Raw genomic sequence first — 20943 nt, 5'->3', positions numbered from 1 at the left:
GCCGAGATTGTGCCACTGCACTCCAGCCTGGGAGACAGAGTGAGACTCCATCTCCAAAAAAAAAAAAAAAAAAAATTCCTTCATCTTCAATTTTTTTGGAAGAATTTGAGAAGGATTGGTGTTAATTCGTTTTTCTTTTTTATTTTTTTGAGACAGGGTCTTGCTCTGTCACCCAGGCTGGAGTGCAGTGGTATGGTCATGGCTCACTACAGCTTCAGTTTCCTGGGCCCAAGCAATCCACCCACCTCAGCCTCCCAAATAGCTAAGACTACAGGCACGTACCACCATGCCTGGCTAATTTTTTGGATTTTTAGTAGAGACCTGGTCTCACCATGTTGCCCAGGCTGGGTGTTAATTTTTTGTTTTGTTTTTCTTTTTCATTTTTTTATTTTTTGACAGACTCTCACTGTGTTGCCCAGGCTGAAGTGTAGTGGCACGATCTTGGCTCACTGTAACCTCCGCTTCCCGGGCTCAAGTGATTTTCCTGCCTCAGCCTCCTGAGCAGCTGGGACAACAGGCACCCATCACCATACCCAGCTCATTTTTGTGTTTTTAGTAGAGAAGGTGTTTCACCATATTGGCCAAGCTGGTCTCGAACTCCTGACCTTGTGATCCACCTGCCTCAGCCTCACAAAGTGCTAGGATTACAGGCGTGAGCCACTGCGCCTGGCCTAATTCTTTAAATATGTGGTAGAACTCACTGGTGAAACCATTTGATTTAGCACTTTTCTGTGTTGGAAAGATTTTGGTTACTAATTCAATCTATTTGCTTGTTATAGGTCAGTTGAGATTGTCTATTTCTTCTTGAATCAGTTTAAGTAGGTTTTAAGGAATTTGCAAATTTCTTCTGGATTATCTAATTTGTTGACATAGAATTGTTTTTTTGTTTTTTTTTTTTTTTGAGACGGAGTCTCGCTCTGTGGCCCAAGCTGGAGTACAGTGGCGAGATCTCAGCTCACTACAACCTCCACCTCCTGGGTTCAAGCAATTCTCCTGCTTCAGCACACCACCACCCTCCCCACCTCCATCCCCACTTCCCCCAAGGAGCTGGGATTACAGGCATGAGCCCCCACGCCCGGCTAGTTTTTTTTGTATTTTTAGTAGAGACAGGGTTTCACCATGTTGGCCAAGCTGGTGTCGAACTTCTGACCTAAGGCAATCTGCCTGCCTCAGCCTCCCAAAGTGCTGGGATTACAGGCGTGAGCCACCATGCCCAGCCCACAGTATTCTCTTATCCTTTTTATCTCTGTAAGGTCAACCAGTAGTAATGTCCCCAGTTTTGTTTTGTTTTGTTTTTTTCCTGATTTTAGTTATTTGCATCTTCTCTTTTTCTTTATCAGTCTAAAGTTTCATCAGTTTTGTTGATCTTTTCAAAGAATCAACTTTTAGTTTCCTTGATTTTCTCTATTATTGTGGGTTTAGTTTGCTCTTCTTTTTCTAGTTCCTTAAAGTATAAAGCTAGGTGGCCGATTTCTGATCTTTTTTCTTTTTTAAATGTAGGCATTTACAGCTATAAACTTCCCTGTCTCTATATGGAATCCGTAGTTTCATTCATGTAGTTATTTATTGACTGCAAAGTATGTCAGGTACTGAGAAGTTCTTTACATTAAAGAACTTATTGTCTAAAGAAAACATAGAGAAACAAATAATCCATGTAAAACGTTGAGCACAGTGCCTGGAACCATTTATTGAAAGCATATAAAAGTGGTAGCTATCATTAAATAAATTCTCCACAATGAATAAATATACCTTACTGGCATACTTACCACAGGGAGCCAGAAGGAAGCAAAGAGGTAGATCAAAATGAGGACTAACAAATAGAAATTTGAAAACAGTTTTCAAAAGATGGAACAATGAGAGAGAAAGGAAAGCAGAGAGAAAGAATTGCTCAATCAGAAGGAAAGAACGAAGATAAAATTAGTATCGAATACTTAGATTAGTAAAAGAAATGCAGATAACATCAAAGTTCTAACTATAATTACAGCACATGAATCTATATTACTATCAATAAGCCTAGGACTTACTTTAGCAACATTCAGTAGACTAGGAGCAAATATAATAGAAAGAAAGTTGGATTTATTCAGACTGGGATTTGATAAGATTTAAACAAACAAAAAAAAAGTCTAGAAGTAATAATCAAGAATTCAATCAAAACGTATAAGACACACAGAAAGAAAAAATAAAATTCAGAAGATAATGTAATAAATAGAACCAGACTTACAGATAACTCAGCTTTAGCATAATCACAAATGAACTTTAAAACAACCATGATTAATATGTTGAAGGATCTAATGTAAAAGATGAACATTCATGAAGAGATGGAGAATTTCAGCAGGAAAAAAAGAAAACTTTTTTTTTTTTTTGAGATGGAGTCTCGCTCTGTTGCCCAGGTTGGAGTGCAGTGGCCCCATCCCAGCTCACTGCAATTTCTGCCTCCTGGGTTCAAGCAATTCTCCTGCCTCTGCCTCCTGAGTAGTTGGGATTACAGGTGAGTGCCACCACATCCGGCCAAGAAAACTCTTTTTTTGTTGTTTTTTGAGACAGAGTCTTGGTCTGTCGCCCGGCTGGAGTGCAGTGGCGCCATCTTGGCTCACTGCAACCTCCGCCTCCCAGGTTCACGCCCTTCTCCTGCCTCACCCTCCCAAGTAGCTGGGACTATAGGCGCCTGCCACCACGCCCGGCTAATTTTTTGTATTTTTAGTAGAGATGGGGTTTCACCGTGTTAGCCAGGATGCTCTTGATCTGCTGACCTCGTGATCTGCCTGCCTCGGCCTCCCAAAGTGCTGGGATTACAGGCATGAGCCACCGTGACTGGCCAAGAAAACTATTTTTAAATATTCAAATGGAGCCGGGCACGGTGACTCACCCTTGTAATCGCAGCATTTTCGGAGGCCAAGGCTGGGGAATCACCTGAGGTCAGGAGTTCAAAGCTAGCCTGGCCAACATGGTGAAACCCTGTCTCTAACAAAATACAAAAATTAGCCGGGTATGGTGGCAGGCACCTGTAATCCCAGCTACTCAGGAGGCTGAGGCAGAAGAATCGCTTGAACCCAGGAGGTGGAGGTTGCAGTGAGCTGAGTTGCACTCCAGCCTGGGCAACATGAGCGAAACTCCATCTCAATAAATAAACAAATAAATAAATAGTCAAATAGTAATGCAAAATATACAAAACACAATATCAGAAATGAATACTTCTTTGATGGACTTATTAGCACACTAGACACAGCTAAGGAAAGAATCAGGAAACCTGAATATAAGTCAATCAAAATTATACAAAGTGAAACACAATTTAAAAGGAGTAGGAGGCCAAGCACAGTGGCTCACGCCTGTAATCCCAGAACTTTGGGAGGCTGAGGCAGGCAGATCTCTTGAGGTCAGGAATTTGAGACTAACTTGGCCAACATGGTGAAACCCTGTCTCTACTAAAAATACAAAAAAAATAGCTGGGCGTGGTGGCATGTGCCTGTAATCCCAGCTACTCGGGAGGCTGAGGCAGGAGAATCGTTTGAACCCGGGAGGCAGGGGTTGCAGTAAGCCAAGATCGCTCCATTGCACTCCAGCCTGGGCAACAAAAATAAATAAAAATAAAAATAAATAAAGGGAGTAGGAGAAAAAACACATCAGAGCATCCACCAGCTATGGGTATTATCAAATGGTCTAACATACATGTAATTTGAAACCCAGAAGAAGAAAAAACAAAGAAAACAGGGCAAAAAAATTTATGATGTCAAAAATTATTCTAACAATTAAAAAAGCCATAAATCTGAAACCATCAGAGAACCGCAGCAGGATAAATACCTGATACATGTGTGTATGTGTTTGTGTGTGGGTATATTAATAATGGGCAAATAAATATCTATTACAAACCTACTAAAGAAATCTCCCAGATTCTCAATGGCATTTAGAAACTTTTTAATAGATATACATGAAGGATTTAATGTGCTAAACCATCTACTCAAACTATATGTGTGTATGCACATGTGCACATATATTTATGTGTACATACATGTACACATAACTGTCTAAAGAAAAATAATAACAAAGTATAGCACAAAGAATGGGGGATTGGGTGTGGTGACTCATAATTGTAATCCCAATACTTTGGGAGGCTAAGGCAGGAGAATTGCTTGAGCCCAGGAGTTCGAGACCAGCCTGAATTATATAGCAAGATCTTGTCGCAACAAATTTTTTTTTTTAATTAGCCAGCTATTGTGGTGCACACTCATGGTCCCAGATACTTGAGGCTAAGGTGGGAGGACTGCTTAAGTTCAGAAGTTTGAGACTGTAGTAACCTGAGATTTTGCCACTGCACTCCATCCTGGGTGAAAGAACAAGTCTCTGTCTCTAATTTAAAAAAAAAAAAAAAGAAAAAAAAAAGAAATGGGGAGAAATAATGAAAGTTAAATGTCGTAAGGTTCTTATACTATACATGAAGTGGGATAAGATTATTTGAAAGTAGACTGTGGTAAGTTAAAATGTATAAAGCTGGTCCTCAACTTAAAAGATGGTTTCACTTACGGTTTTTCAGGTTTATGATGGTACAAAAGCAATATGCATTCAGTAGAAACCATAGTTCAAGTAACATACAATCATTCTGTTCTTTGGTTTCAGTATTCAATAAATTACACAAGAGATTCAACATTTTATTATAAAATAGGCTTTGTGTTAGATTTTGCCCAACTATAGGTTAGTATAAGTGTTCTGGGTACATTTAAGGTAAGCTGGGCTGAGCCATGATGTTTGGTAGTTAGGTGTATTAAGCGTATTTTCAACTTATGATATTTTCAAGCTATGAAGGGTTTATCAGGATGTAACCACATCATGATTCAAGGAACAGCTGAATTATATAGGCATGTCTCAGAGATATTGCTGGTTCAATTCTAGACCACCACAATATAGCAAATGTTGCAAAAAAGCAAGTCACATGAATATTTTGGTTTCCCAGTAAATATAAAAGTTATATTTACATTATACTGTACTCTACCAAGTGTGCAATAGCATTATGACTAAAAAAAAGTACATACCTTAATTTTAAAATACTTTATTGAGACAATTATGTCACCAAAATGGCAGAGTAGAAGCAATCTGGCTTCACTCTCCCACAGAAAGCCAAAAACAAATATCTAGCACAAAGCTTATCATCAGCAATATCCCAGAACTCAAATCTGAAGCTGATACTATCCGTGAGCCACAGAGAACTGAAAAACTCCAAGCAAACAGTAAGAGAAATAGCCTTCTCTATGCATGATGCCCCTTCTGCAATCTGCCAGGCCCTATGCATGAAAAATTCCTCCCAGACTCAGCTTCTTCATTGGAAAATGTTAGATCGTGGAGGACAGCCAGCTTTCCCACCATCTTGGGCTCCCTTGCAGGAAAACTGTTCCTGCCTCAACCCATGAGAAGTATAATATCATGAGGGCCAGCAGGGAGAAAAAACCATGAAGGCAGCTGTAGAAAAAGAGGGGAAACAGGAACAGAAACCCTAGCCCTGAAATTCTCCCCTTTATTTCAGCCAACAGAGATGCCATATCGGAGTGGCTGTTCAGCAGGACCACACTGTATGAGGCATGATCCATGAGTTTTCTGGGTACAAATCCTTTGCCAGCCTTACCACACAGTTGGGGTAATCCCCTTTGCCACCCCCACCATCTGACAGGCAGTGCTCCAATGTTTGTGAGAGCCAAGGCAAATTTGGGCTTAAGGCGCCATCTAGTGCCCAAAAGGAGGCAGTGATCTACAACAGTATTAAGGGAATTCAGGCAACTGCAAAGAATCTCTAAGCAAATATACCTTAGAAAGACCAAAACAAGAAAGAAAGACAGCAAAGACTGGAATAAACAATAAGTCCTTTAAAGCAAAGCCATAGATGTACATCCACAAGAAACAACAGCAAACACGGAACTATGACCTCCCCAAATGCACAAAGAGTCAGGGACCAACCTAAACAAAAGCAATGTGTGAGGTCTCAGATCAAGAACAAAATAAGAGTTCTACAGACACTCAGCAAAATCCAAGATAACACAGAGAAGCAATTCAGAAATTTGTCAGAGAAATGTAACACAAAGAGATTGAAATTTAAAAAAAAAAAAAAATCCTGGAACTCAGAAATAGGTTTTCTGAAAAATGGATTACAGGCTCTCACATTGCAAGAAACAATCAGTGAGCTCAAATACAGGCTATTGGAAAATACAGTCAGAGGAGAAAAAAAAAGGAATGAAGAATACCTGCAAGATATAAAGAATAATCTCAAAAGAACAAATGTAAGAGACACTGGCATTCAATGAGGAGTTAAGAACAAGGAGTAGTAAGCTTATTCAAAGAAATAACAGAAAATATTCCAAATCTAAAGAAAGATATAAATATCTAGGTACAGAAGGTCAGAAAACACCAAATATATTTGTATTAGTCCATTTTCACTCTGCGATAAAGAATACCTGAAGCTGGGTAATTTATGAGGGACAGTGGTTTAATTGACTCACAGTTCCACATGGCTGGGGAGGCTTCAGGAAACTTACAATCATGGTGGGAGGGGAAGCAGGCACGTCTTACATTGCGGCAGATAAGAAAGAGTATGTGTGAAGGAGGAACCGTCAAACACCTATAAAACCATCAGATCTTGTGAGAACTCACTCACTATCACAAGAACAGTATGGGATAATTGCCCCCATGATCCAATCACCTCCTATCAGGTCCCTCGCTTGACACATGGGGATTATGGGAATTACAATTCGAGATGAGACTTGGGTGGGAACACAGAGCCAAACCATATCAATATTCAATCCAAATAAGAGGATCCCAAGGCAAATAATAATCAAACCTGAAAATGTCAAGGACAAAGAGAAGATCCTAAAACAGCAAGAGAAAAAAAAAAATAAAAGAACATATAAAAGAGCTCTGATTTTTTGGCAAGAGACTTTCCAGCAGAAACCTAACAGGCTGTGAGGGAGTCAAATGACACATTCAAAGTGCTACAGGATAAAAGGAAACAAAAAAACCTGCCAACCAACTATGCTGTACCCAGCAAAGTTTCCCTTCAAACGGGAAGGAGATATAAAGTCTTTCCTAGACAAAAGCTGAGGGAATTCATCACTACTAGACCCATCTTTCAAGAAATGCTAAAGGGAGTTTCTTTGATTTGAAAGAAAACAAAGTTTGATGTCCAAAACCAAAAATGTTTGAAGGTATAAAACTCACTGGTAAAAGTAGACAAATTCAGAATGCTCTAATGCAGTAATTGTTACATCTAATCCATTCATATCTCTAGTATGAAGACTAAAAGACAAATCTACTGAAAATATTAACAGCAACCTATTAAGATAAATAGATGTAAATTAAGACAACAAAATGTCAAAATGTGGGAGGATGGAATTAAAGTGTAGAATTTTTTAGTTTTTCCCTTGATTCTTTCCTTTTCTTTGTGATCAAAGTTAAGTTGTCATATGTTTAAAATAACTTATAGCTACAGCTTTGGTAAGCCTCATGGTAACCACAAAGCAAAGACTTATAATAGATACGCTAAAAATAAAAAGCAATGAATTAAAACACACTCCCAGAGAAAAACCACTTATCACAAAGGCAGTAAGAAGGAAGTAAGGGAGGAGTTACAAAACAACCAGAAACCAAGTAATTAAATACTGCATTGTAAGTCCTTATCGATCAATAATAACACTGAATGTAAATGAACTAAATTCTTCAATCAAAAGATATAAGCAAGGCTGCGTGAATTTTTTAAAACTTTTAAAACTTTTAGAAACAAGATCCAACTATATATTGCCTATAAGAAACTCACATCGCCTATAAAGACACACATAGTCTGATAGTGAACAATGGAAAAAGATAGTCCACGCAAATGGAAGCAAAAAAATAAATAAATAAAAATAAAAAGTAGCCATACTTACATCAAACAAAATAGACCAAGTCAAAGTCTGTAAAAAAAGGACAAAGAAGGTCACCGTATGATGATAAAGAAAGAAGTGAATTCAGCAAGAGGCTGTAACAGTTATAAATATATGCACACAATTCTGGAGCACACAGATATATTAAGTAAACATTAATACATCTAGAGGAGAGATAGACTATAATACAAATAATAGCAGGGGGCTTCAACATTCATCTCTCAATAATGGACAGAACATCCAGACAGAAAATCAACAAAGATACAATGAAGTTAAACTACACCTAGACCAACTGGACCTAATGACATTTACAGAACATTTCACCTTCTACTGCAGAATACACATTCTTCTCATTAACACATGGAACATTCTCCAGGATAAAACATATGTAAGGCTATAAAACATGTCTCAACAAATTAAAAAAAGTCAAAATCATATCAAGTATCTTCTCTGACTACAACAGAATAAAAATAGAAATCAATAACATGAAGAATTTTGGAAACTACACAAATGTGGAAATTAAACAACATGCTCCTGAATGATCAATAGATTAATATAGAAATTAAGAAGAAAACTTCAAAATGTCTTCAAACAAATGAAAATGGAAACATAACTTTCCAAATACTATGAGATTGAGCATAGCAGTACTAAGAGAGAAGCTTATAGCAATAAATGCCTACATCAAAAAAGTAGGTTTCAAATAAGCAACCTAACGATGTACTTAAAAGAACTAGAAAAGAACAAATCAAACCCTAAATTAGTAGAAAGAAATAATAAAGATCAAAGCAGAAATAAATAAAATTGAGACTAAAACAAGTACAAAAAAATCAATGAAATGAAAAGTTGGTTTTTTGAAAAGATAAACAAAATCAACAAACCTTCAGCTAGATGTATTAGGCTGTTCTCACATTACTATAAAGAAATACCCGGCCGGGCGTGGTGGCTCACGCCTGTAATCCCAGCACTTTGGGAGACCAAGGTGGGCAGATCGCCTGAGGTCAGGAGTTCGAGACCAGCCTGACCAACATGAAGAAACCTCGTCTCTACTAAAAATACAAAAATTACCCGGGCGTGGTGGTGCATGCCTGTAATCCCAGCTACTCAGGAGGCTGAGGCAGGAGAATTGCTTGAACCCAGGAGGCGGAAGTTGCAGTGAGCTGAGATTGTGCCACTGCACTTGAGCCTGGGCAACAAGAGCGAAACTCTGCCTCAAAAAAAAAAAAAAAAAAAAAAAGGAAGAAGAAAAGAAAAGAAAAAAGAAATATCCTAGACTGGGTAAATTATAGAAGAAAGAGGTTTAATTGGCTCATGGTTCTGTAGGCAGTACAGCATGATGCTGGCTCAGCTTCTAGGGAGGCCTTAGGAAAACTTACAATCATGGTGGAAGGCGGGGGAGCAGCATTTCACATAGCTGGAGCAGGAGGAAGAGAGACAGTGGAGGTGCCACACACTTTTAAACAACCAGATCTCACAACTCACTATCATAATGACAACTCCAAGGCAGATGGTGTTAAACCATGAAAAACTGCCCCAATGATCCAATCACCTCCCACCAGGCCCCACCTCCAATACTGGGGATTACAACTGAACACGAGATTTCGGTGGGGAAACAGATCCAAACCATATAATTCCACCCTGCCCCCTGCCAAATCTCATGTCCTTCTCACATTGCAAAATCTAGTTATGCCTTCCTAATAATCCCCCAAAGTCTTAACTCATTCTAGCATTAACTCAAAAGTCCAAAGTCTCATTTGAGACAAGGCTAGTCCCTTCCACCTATGAGTCTGTAAAATCAAAAACAAGGTAGTTACTTCCAAGATACAATGGAGGTATAGGCCTTGGGTAAATACACAAAAGGAAGAAATAGCCCAAAAGAAAGGGGCTACAGGCTGCATGCAAGTCCAAAGCCCAGAAGGGCAGTCACTAAATCTTAAAGTTCCAAAATAATCTCCTTTGACTCCATATGTCATATCCAGGATATGCTGGTGCAAGGGGTAGGCTCACAAAGCCTTGGGCAGCTCCATGCCTATGGCTTTCCAGGGTTTAGCCCACATGGCTGCTCTTAAGGGCTGGCATTGAGTGCCTGTGGCTTTCTGAGGCTGAGGGTGCAGGCTGCCAGTGGATCTACTATTCTGGGGTCCGGAGGACGGTGGCCCTCTTCTCAAAGCGTCACTAGGCAGTGCCCCAGTGGGGAGTCTGTATGAAGGATCCAACCCCACATTTCCTCTCTGCACTGTCCTTGTAGAGGATCTCCATGAGGGCTCTGCCCCTAGAGCAGGCTTTAGTCTAGACATCCAGGATTTTCCATACATCCTCTGAAATATAGGCAGAGGCTCCCAAGCCTCAACCCTTGCATTCTGTGCACCACCTGCAGGCTTAACACCACATGAAAGCTGCCAAAGTTTATGGTTTGCACCCTCTGAAGCAGCAGCCCCAAGCTGTACCTAGACCCCTTTTAGCCATGCTACAGCTAGACAGATGGAATGCAGGGAGCAGTTTCCCGAGGTTGCGCAGGGCCCCATTCTGTCCTCTTAGGCCTCTGGTCCTGTGGCAGGAGAGCTCTAAAATGCCTTCAAGGTCTTTTTCTCATTGTCTTAGACATGAGCACTTGGCCTTTCCTCTAAGATCTGGAATAAGGCAAGGTTGTCCACTTTACCACTTTAATTGAACATAGTACTGTAAGTCCTAGCAAGAGCAATTAGGCAAGAGAAAGAGCATCCACATTAGAAAGGAAGAAGTCAAATTATCCTTGCCTGCAGATGTTACGATATTATATTTAGAAAACTCTAAAGACTCTACCAAAAATTTGGATCAATTCAGTAAAGTTGCACAATACAAAATGAATATACAAAAATCAGTAGCATTTATATATGCCAACAGCAAACAAACTGAAAAAGAAATCAAGACAGCTACAAAAATATATAAAGTAGGTATAAGTGTAACCAAAGTGAAAGATCTCTACAAAGAAAACTAAAAAACACAGATGAAAGAAATTTAAGAGATCACACAAAAAAAGGGAATGATATCGCATGCTCATGGATTGGAAAAATCAACATTGTTAAAATGTCAATACTACTCAGTAACTTCTACAGATTTAATTCCATCCCTATCAAAATACCTAAAACATTCTTCACAGAAATAGAAAAAACAATCCTAAAATTTATATAGAACCATAAAAGGCCCTGAAAAATCAAAGTAATTCTGGGCAAAAAGAATAAAGCTGGAGGCATCACACTATCCAACTTCAAAATATAATACAAAGCCGTAGTAACAAAGGTAGCAAGATACTGGTGTAAAAGCAGACACACAGACCAATGGAACAGAAAAGAAAATTTAGAAAAAAATCTACACATTATCAGTCAATTCATTTTTGGCAAAGGTACCAAGAACATACATTGAGGAAAGGACAGTCACTTCAATAAATGGTGCTAAGAAAACTAGATAAACATATGCAAAACTATGAAGCTAGACCTCTATCTCTACCATATACAAAAAGCCAATCAAAATGGACTAAAGACTTAAACTAGGACCCAAATCTATGAAATTACTAGAAGAAAATGTTGGGAAAACATTCCAGGCCGTTGGTCTAGGCAAAGATGTTTTGTGTAAGACGCTAAAAGCACAAGCAACAAAAGCAACAATAGACTAATGAGATTATATCAAGCAAAACAGTTTCTGCATAGCAAATGAAGGAATCAACAAAGTGAAGAGACAACCTACAGAATGGGAGAAAATATTTGCAAACTATCCATCCAAAAAAGAAAGGACTAATAACTAGAATATACAAGGAACTCAAACAACTCAGTAGCAAAACAAACAAACAAAACACAAATAATCCCATTTTAAAACTGACAAAAGATCTAATATACATTTCTCCAAAGAAGACATCAACTGGACAACAGGTATATTTTAAAATGCTCAACATTGTTAATTATCAAGAAGATGAAAATCAAAACTACAATGATAAAGCATCTCACCCCAGTTAAAATGGCTTTTATCAAGAAAACAAAAATTAATGGATGTTGCAAGGATGCAGAGAAAGGAGAATGCTTTGAAACACCATTGGTGGGAATGTAAATTAGTACAGGCACTACAGAAAAGAGAATAGAAGTTCCTCAAAGAAAACTAACAACAGAACTACCATATGATCCAGCAATCTCACTGCTGGGTATATATTCAAAATAGAGGAAATCAGTATATCAAAAAGACAGCTGCACTTCCATGTTTATTGCAGCACTATTCACTACAGCCAAGATATGTAATAAACCTAAGTGTCTATCAATGGATTAATGAAGAAAATTATATATATGGGTATTTATATATGTGTATGTATATGTATGTGTATATATGTGTAAATATATGCACATACACATATGCACATACATAAACATACACACATATACAATGGAATACTATTCAGCCATAAAAAAGAATTCTGTCATTTGCAGCAACATGGATAGAACTGGAGGTCATTACGTTATATGAAATAAGCCAGGCACAGAAAGATAAGTACCACATGTTCTCACTAATTGTGGAAGATAAAAAAGTAGCTCTCATAGAGATAGAGAGTTGATTAGTGCTTACTAGGGACTAGAATGGGTAGGGCGAAGAGGGGTGAAAAGCAGTTGGTTAACAGGCACAAAAATACAGTTAGTACCAGAAATAAGATATAGTGTTTTATAGTACAGTAGAGTAACCATACTTAACAACAACATATTGTAGAGTACAAAATAGCTAGAAGATTGGTACGCAAAAAGATCTTTAAAAGAAAAGGAAAAAAATAGAACAGAATAAAGAAAAATGTTTTAGGTGATTGATATCCCCATTACCCTGATTTGATCATTACACATTGTATGCAAGTAACAAAATATCACATGCACCCCCAAAATATGTACAACTATTATGTATCAATTTTTAAAAAACTGTATTGCTAAAAATGCTAATGGTCATATGAGCCTTCGGCAAGTCATACTCTTTTTGCTGGTGGAGGGTTTTGCCTCGATGCTGATGGCTGCTGACTGATCAGAGTGGTGGTTGCTGATGGTTGGAGTGGCTGTGGCAATTTCTTAAAATAAGACAACAATGAAGTTTGCTACATTGATTGACTCTTCTGTTCCCAAAAGATTTCTCTGTAGTACGGATGCTGTCCTAATAGCATTTTACCCACCGTAGAACTTCTTTCAAAATTGGAGTCAGTGCTCTCAAACCCTGCCACTGCTTTATATAATATTCTAAATCTGTTGTTGTCATTTCAACAATGTTTAAAGAATCTTCACCAGTAGATTCCATCTCAAGAAACCACTCTCTGTGCTCATCCATAAGAAGCAATTCCTCATCCCTTCAAGTTTTATCATGAGATTGCATCAATTCAGTCACATCTTCAGGCTCCACTTCTAATTCTACTTCTCTTGCTATTTCCACCACATCTGTAGTTAAATCCTCCACTGAAGTCCGAGTCTCTCAAAGTCATCCATGAGGGTAGGAATCAACTTCTTCCAAAATCCTGTTAATGTTGATATTTTGACCTCCTCCTATGAATCACCAATGTTCTTAATGGCATGTAGAATGGTGAATACTCTCCAGAATGTTTTCAATTTACTTTGCTCAGGTCCATCAGAGGAAAGACTAGCTGCAGCAGCTATAGCCTTATGAATAGACTATATATGAATATTCTAAATAATAAGACTAGAAAGTTAAAATGACTCCTTGGGATCCATGAACTACAGAATAAATGTGTTAGCAGGTATGAAAAAAACATTAATCTCCTTGTGTATATTCATCAGAGTTCTTGGGTGATGAGGTACACTGTCAATGAGCAGTAATATTTTGAAAGGAATCTTTTTTTCTGAATAGTAGGTCTTAACAGTGGGCTTAAAATATTTAGTAAACCACACTGTAAGTAGATGTGCTGCCATGTAGACTTTGTTTTTCTATTTATAGCGCATAAGCAGATGAGTAGATTTAGCATAATTCAAAAGAGCCCTGGCATTGCCTTCAACTTGAAGTCACCACCTGCATTAGCCCCTAACAAGAGAGTCAGCCCTGTCTCTTGAAGCTCTGAAGCCAAACACTGACTGCTCCTTCCTAACTATGAAAGTCCTAGATGGCTTATTCTCCCAATAGAAGGCTGTTTTGTCTACATTGAAAATCTACTGTTTAAGGTAGCCACACTTTTTTTTTTCAGATCTAGACCGGCAGAAATGTAGCCACTTTTATTGATTATCTTAGCTAAATCTTCCTTAAAACTCGCTGCACCTTCCTCATCAGCACTTGCTCCTTCACCTTGCACTTTTATATTATGGAGACAGCTTCTTAAACCTCATTAACCAACTTCTGCTAGCTTCCAACTTTTCTTCTGCACCTCCCTCGCCTCTTCATAGAATTGAAGAGAGTCAGGGCTTTGCTCTGGATTATTCTTTGGCTTAAGGGAATATTGGGGGTGGTCTGATCTTTTACTCAGACCACTCAAACTCTCTCACTATCATCAATAAAACTGTTTCACTTTCTTATCATTTGTGTATTTCACTGGAGTAGCACTTTTAATTTCCCTCCAAAATTTTGCCTTCATATTTTGGCTGTTTGACACAAGACATCTAGCTTTCAGCCTATCTTGGGGCTTTCAACATGCCTTCCTCATTAATGATGGTATTTCTAATTTTGAAGAATTTTGACTCTTAATTTCACTTGAACACTTAGAGGCCGCTGTAGGGTTATTAGTTGGTCTAATTTCAACATTGTTGTCTCTCAGGGTACAGGGACGCCCAAGAAGAGGGGGAGAGATGGAGAAATGGCCAGTCAGTGGAGCAGCCAGAAAACATACAACATTTATTGACTAAGTTCACCATCTTATCTTGGTGGGATTCATGGTGTGCCAAAACAATTACAATAGTTAACATCAAAGATCACTAACCACAGATTACCATAAAATACAAAATTGTAGCTGGGCATGGTGGCTCATGCCTGTAATCCCAGCACTTTGGAAGGGCGAGGTAGGAGAATTGCTTGAGTCTAGGAGTTCAAGACCAGCTCAGACAGCAGAGTGAGACCCCATCTCTATAAAAAATAAAAAAATTAGCTGGACATGGTGGCATGCAACTATATCTCCAGCTACTCAGGAGGCTGAAATGGGAGGATCACTTGAGTCTGGGAGGTTACGGCTACAGTGAGTCATGATTGTGCCACAGAATTCCAGCCTGTGCAACACAGTGAAACTCTGTCTCAAAAAAAAAAAAAAAAAAAAAAGGCCATGCATAGTGGCTCACACCTGTAATCCTAACACTTTGGGAGGCCAAGGCGGGCGGATCACAAGATCAGGAGATCGAGACCATCCTGGCTAACATGGTGAAACCCCATCTCTACTAAAAAAATACAAAAAAAAAAAAAAAAAAAAAAATTAGCTGGGCATGGTGGCAGGCACCTGTAGTCCCAGCTACTCAGGAGGATGAGGCAGGAGAATGACATGAACCCTGAAGGCAGAGCTTGCAGTGAGCCAAGATCACACCACTGCACTCCAGCCTGAGTGACAGAGCAAGAATCTGTCTCAAAAAAAAAAAAAAAAGATAATAATAATAATAAAGTTTGAAATATTGCAAGAATTACCAAAAGGTGACACAGAGACATGAAGACATGAAGTGAGTACATCTGTTGGATAAAGGGCATTGATAAACTTGCTCGACACAGGGTTGCCACAAACCTTCAGTTTGTGAAAAACACAGTATCTATGAAGCACAGCAAAACAAGGTATACCTGTAAATCCTAGAGGATCAGTAAAAACTAAAAAGATATAACTAATCAGCCAATAGTAGAGATAAAATAGGGTCATTATAAAAACTCAATCCAAAAGAAAGCAAAAAAAGCAAAAAAAGAATGAAGAATAGATGAGGCAGCTGGGTACAGTGGCTCATGCCTATAATCCCAGCACTTTGGGAGGCCAAGACAGGTGGATCACCTGAGGTCAGAAGTTCGAGACCAGCCTGGCCAACATGGTGAAACCCCATCTCTACTAAAAATACAAAAATTAGCTGGGTGTGGTGGCAGGCACCTGTAATCCCAGCTACTCAGGAGGTTGAGGAAGGAGAATCACCTGAACCTGGGAGCTGGAGGTTGAAGTGAGCCCAGATCGTGCCATTGCACTCCAGACTGGGCAACAGAGAGAGACTCAGTCTCAAAAAAAAAAGAATAGATGAGACAAAGAAATGATAGATTTAAATCCAACCACATCGGTAACTACACTAAATGTGGATGGTCTAAACATACTGATTAACACCTTATCAGACTGGGTTATAAAAAGCAAAGAAAGACCCAAATATATGCTGCCTATGTGAAACCCACTTTAAAACAAAGAGATTGCTTAAAAGTAAAAAGGTAGAAAAAGATACACTGGCAAACACTCATCTAAAGAAAGCTCGCATAATTATACAAATATCAGACAAGGCTGACTTCAAAACAAGACATTACCAAGGTTAAAAAGAAACATTACTGGTGAGTATGCAAAATGATAGGGCCACTTTGGAAAACAGGTTGGCAGCTTCTTACAAAACTAAACATATTCTTATCATACAATCCAGCAATCATGCTCCTTAGTATTTATCCAAGGGATTTTAAGATATGTCCACACTAAAACCTTTACATAGATGTTTATAGCAGCTTTATTCATAATTCCCAAAACTTGGAAGCAACAAAGACAAGATGTCCTTCATTAGGTAAATTAAACATTTTTCACTGTTGTTGATCTCTAAATATACTGCTCCAATAAAAAGAAATACTCTGGGGAAAAAAACTGAAAAGTCACTTATAACCCCAGAATAACTGTTAGTATACCACAGGTGTGCAGAAGAACATACGCACTTTTTATCTTTTAGAGACAATATATCTAGTAAGAACAATGTAAAATAATCAAATGTGTATCACTAAATAGACAGATTTCAAGGTTTTGAGAGCATGATAAACTCCCTAGCATTTCTTTTCATGAAACTAACTAATCCTTTTCTAGTAATCAGTCAAAAACATATTTTCCCAAAGTTTTCAAGTGGAAAAACTATCCATTAATTATTCTGAAAATATCTAGTATAAACACAAAATGGTGTTTAAGAAACACAGGCTGGGTGAGGTGGCTCATGCCTATAATCCCAGCACTTTAGCTGGGCGTGGTGGCTCACGCCTGTAATCCCAGCACTTTGGGAGCCTGAGGCGGGTGGATCACCAGGTCAGGAGATCAAGACCATCCTGGCTAACATAACCCCGTCTCTACTAAAAATACAAAAAATTAGCCGGGCGTGGTGGCACACACCTGTAGTCCCAGCTACTCGGGAGGCTGAGGCAGGAGAATTGCTTGAACCCAGGAGGCGGAGCTTGCAGTGAGCCAAGATTGTGCCACTGCACTCCAGCCTGGGTGACAGAGCGAGATTTCGTCTCAAAAAATAAAAATAAAAAAAATCCCAGAACTTTAGAGGTTGAGGTAGGAGGATTGCTTGAGGCCAGAAGTTTGAGACTGTCCTAGGCAACAGGGCAACATTCTGTCTCTATTTTTATTTAAAAGAAAGAATCACAAAGCAATGAGCAATAAATCACCTCTGCAACCCCTTTGAAGGACAAAACATACCACAGTGCTTTGCATATCACTGGCACTCTAAAAGATTTGCTCTAGTCTTCTTTTTTTTAAATTAATTTTCTTCTTTCTTATAAAAAAAAATTTCTGCTAAAAATCAACTAATCTAAATGATTTACCAAAAATGGGGGAAAAAAGCAAAATAATAATGCTTTGTTTCCATAGTATTTATATAGTTTGAGTAGTGTGTTTAGCACATTAATGCCCTCAATAAATATCTACTAAGAACCTATTAAATGCCACTAAGACTCTGGGATTTTTCCAAAGATAATAACTTTCATAGACCTACATAAATAAATCTAAGAGTTCACATTTGTGAAAAATAATTTAAATGGGAAAAAAAAACTGTCTTACTGGATTATTTCCTTAACATACTTGTAAAACTTATCTCTTCTTTGGCTTCTTTGTACCATTTTCATTGTTCTGTAACTTGCTAACATATTAATTTTTAAATATTTTGAAATATCTAATTAGTAACTGTTTTCAAAAAACTTCAAATCAAGAACAAAAAAGTAATGTTTGAGAAATATAGTACCTGACAGAGGATGTTCTTGGCCCATGGTCTCTGGAATCCATTACCCAACCAACATGACACTCTAGAGGGGGATTTGTGCTATGCCTTGTTTTTCTCTTTCTTGGACTCTAAAGAAAATAAAGTCAAGCATTGCAATTAGTTTCAATAGTGTGAACTTCACAAGTAAATTAAAACCCTCTGACTATAAATGAACTCAAACATTTTCATACTGTAGATAACACATTGTGAAATCATATGAAGTCACAAAACTCAAAAATCTCACACACAAGTTACAAAACTTAATAAGGTCCTTTGGTAGGTTTGTGACACAAGGATAAAATGAAGTGCAGCTTAGTGTGATTCTTCATTATACTTTCTGTTCGTCTTTAATTACAGTATCCAATGGTAAAAAAGGTTTTTGTTTGTTTGTTTACTTTTAAATGGGGTCTTACTCTGTTGCCAAGGCTGGAGTGCAGTGGCATGATCATGGCTCACTGCAGCCCTGACCCCTACAGGCTCAAACAATCCTCCCACCTCAGCCTCCGAAGTAGCTGGGACTACAGGCACATGCCACCATGCCCAGCTAATTTTTGTATTTTTTTAGAGATGGGGTCCCACGGCATTGCCCAGGCTAGACTCCATCTCCTGGGCACAAGCGATCCACCTGCCTTGGTCTCCCAAAGTGTTGGATTACAGGCATGAACCACCATGCCCAACCAAAAAATTTCTTAACCTGAGAAACTATCACTATGGTAAAGTACGATTTTTAAGTGAAATATTACAAGTTATAACACACACTTTTTAATGTGATGTTATAGAAATTACAACGTCTCATTCTGTAATGTTAAAGGATACAAAATGCAAGCCTTATATTCCTGGTTGTTTTGTATACCTTTACATCAATGGCTTTTGGTTCTTTAACAACAGGATAAAATCTTGGTGTTTTGTTAGGATCTTGTAACCTAGGTGTTCGAGGTGTTTTGGGTGTTCTTGTAGGATGAATTCTAGGAGATTCTGGAACTGCTGTAGGCAACGAACAAACCATTGCTGCCGAAGTTATTTCTGAAACATCAAATAGCTTCTGAGCTAATTCATCAGTCAAATCTGCAAAATAAAAAACTCTTAAAATTATTTAGATGCTAGGAAAATATTTTACTTTGAGAATAAGGATAATTCTGGAATTCTCTAAGCTCAAAGGATTTTTCACTGAAAACATTTCAAATATATAAAAACAAAAATAACAAATACTTTTTTGACCATTATCTAACTTTATAAAATTTTTATTTTTCTATATCTGTTTATGACTTTTTCTTTTAAAGAAAGGGTGAAGCTTCCTGTGTAACCTCCGCTAATCCCATTTCCCTCCTGCTTTCCTTTCTCAGAGATAACTAGCCTCTTAAATTTGGAATTTTGATCTATTATTACATATATGTAATATTATTTTGCATAATTAACTTTATATATGTAACATAATACTATATCACTTTGTAAACTTTTCTCATGTTTTATTTACATAGCTCTAATTTGTTCATTTTCAGTGCTGAATAGTATGTGGTGTACAAATATATCACAATTTATCCATTCTCCTGCAGAGAGACATTTATATTATTTCAAAGTTTTTTGTTTAATCAACAATGCTGTGATCGACATTGTTGAACATGTTTCTGTATAGGTATGAGCATTTCTCTAGGGTTTATTCTGAGTGGAAATACTGAGTCAAAAGAGATGTGCATCTGGCCGGGCGCGGTGGCTCACGCCTGTAATTCCAGCACTTTGGGAGGCCGAGGCGGGGGGATCGCGAGGTCAGGAAATCGAGACCATCCTGGCTAACACGGTGAAACCCCGTCTCTACTAAAAATACGAAAAAATTATCTGGGCATGGTGGCGGGCGCCTGTAGTCCCAGCTACTTGGGAGTCTGAGGCAGGAGAATGGCGTGAACCCGGGGAGGCGGAGCTTGCAGTGAGCCGAGATGGCGCCACTGCACTCCAGCCTGGGCGACAGGACACCATCTCAAAAAAAAAAAAAAAAAAAAAAAAAAAAAAAGAGATGTGCATCTTCTGATTTAATGACCACTGACCGCCAAACCACTTTCTATAATGATTTCACCAACTTACACTCTCACCAGCAGCATGTGAGAATTCCAACAATTTAACATCCTGGTGAAGACTGGGTTTTGTTTAAACTCTTAACTATTCTTCCATCTCATGGGATTTAAAAGATATTTGCATTTCCTTCGTTATTGCTAGTGAAATTGCGCATGTTTTCATATATCTAGTTACCCTTCAGACTTCCTCTTTTGTCAGACTGCTATTCAAACCCTTCGACTATTTTTTTTTTATTCTGTTATTTTACTTGCTGATTTGCTCATGAAAATCTTATGGTAAGATACCAAATAAGCCAGCAGATAAATCAAGTAATAGCAACAACAAAAAAATAGTCTCTATTTCCGTGTGGTTTTTCTTCAGACTTATCTACTTCTTTTGATTCATATAACAACTTTTTGTTTTTTTCACTCAACAAATATTAAGTGCCTGCTATCTGCCAAGCACTATTCTAGGCACGAGTTTGTAAAGTCAAAAGTGAACTTACACATTTGCCATTTCCTCTCCCAATCCATTTTCCTCACTGTTACCAGAATGATTATTCTGAGGAGAAAATTAGATCATTTCATATTTCTGTTTAACATTCTTCAGTATTTCCCATTTGCCTCTAGAATAAGCCTAGGCTCTTTACCCTGGCATATGAGATTTTGCTGATTTTGCCTCATCTGTTGTCATTTTCCACTTTGATCTTGGTGACACAAATAGCACCAAACTGTCAGTCCTGATCCTTGTTCTGTATCTTTTCATATGCTTTTTCTTCTTTTTTTTTGGAGACGGAGTCTCGCTCTGTCGCCCAGGCTGGAGTGCAGTGGCCGGATCTCAGC

At 38.2% G+C, this 20943-nt stretch overlaps 1 protein-coding gene across 17 annotated transcripts in view; it reads right to left on the bottom strand.

Moving 5' to 3' along the window:
* The window catches only part of LARP1B (La ribonucleoprotein 1B), a 153818-nt gene that overhangs the window by 17497 nt on the left and 115378 nt on the right, over nucleotides 1-20943 (bottom strand). For 13 of the 17 annotated variants that reach the window (XR_001444971.3, XR_013417294.1, XR_003729779.2 and 10 more), the window contains 2 exons: nucleotides 18909-19120; nucleotides 18038-18144 (listed from right to left, as the gene is read on the bottom strand). Coding sequence is in view for 11 of the 17 variants with exons in the window: in XM_015139202.3 (XP_014994688.2) it covers nucleotides 18038-18144; nucleotides 18909-19120 (319 nt within the window). In the remaining 6 variants the exon portion in view is untranslated. Of the gene's footprint in view, nucleotides 1-7002; nucleotides 7926-18037; nucleotides 18145-18908; nucleotides 19121-20606; nucleotides 20663-20943 lie in introns of those variants that run through there. The other 4 variants (XM_028848768.2, XM_078002253.1, XR_013417293.1 and 1 more) reach the window with 2 other exon arrangements.

This window comes from Macaca mulatta, chromosome 5 (assembly GCF_049350105.2).
Source record: "Macaca mulatta isolate MMU2019108-1 chromosome 5, T2T-MMU8v2.0, whole genome shotgun sequence".
NCBI lineage: Eukaryota > Metazoa > Chordata > Mammalia > Primates > Cercopithecidae > Macaca > Macaca mulatta.
Note: the sequence above shows the minus strand (reverse complement) of the source record. Positions and strands in the feature narration are given on the sequence as shown.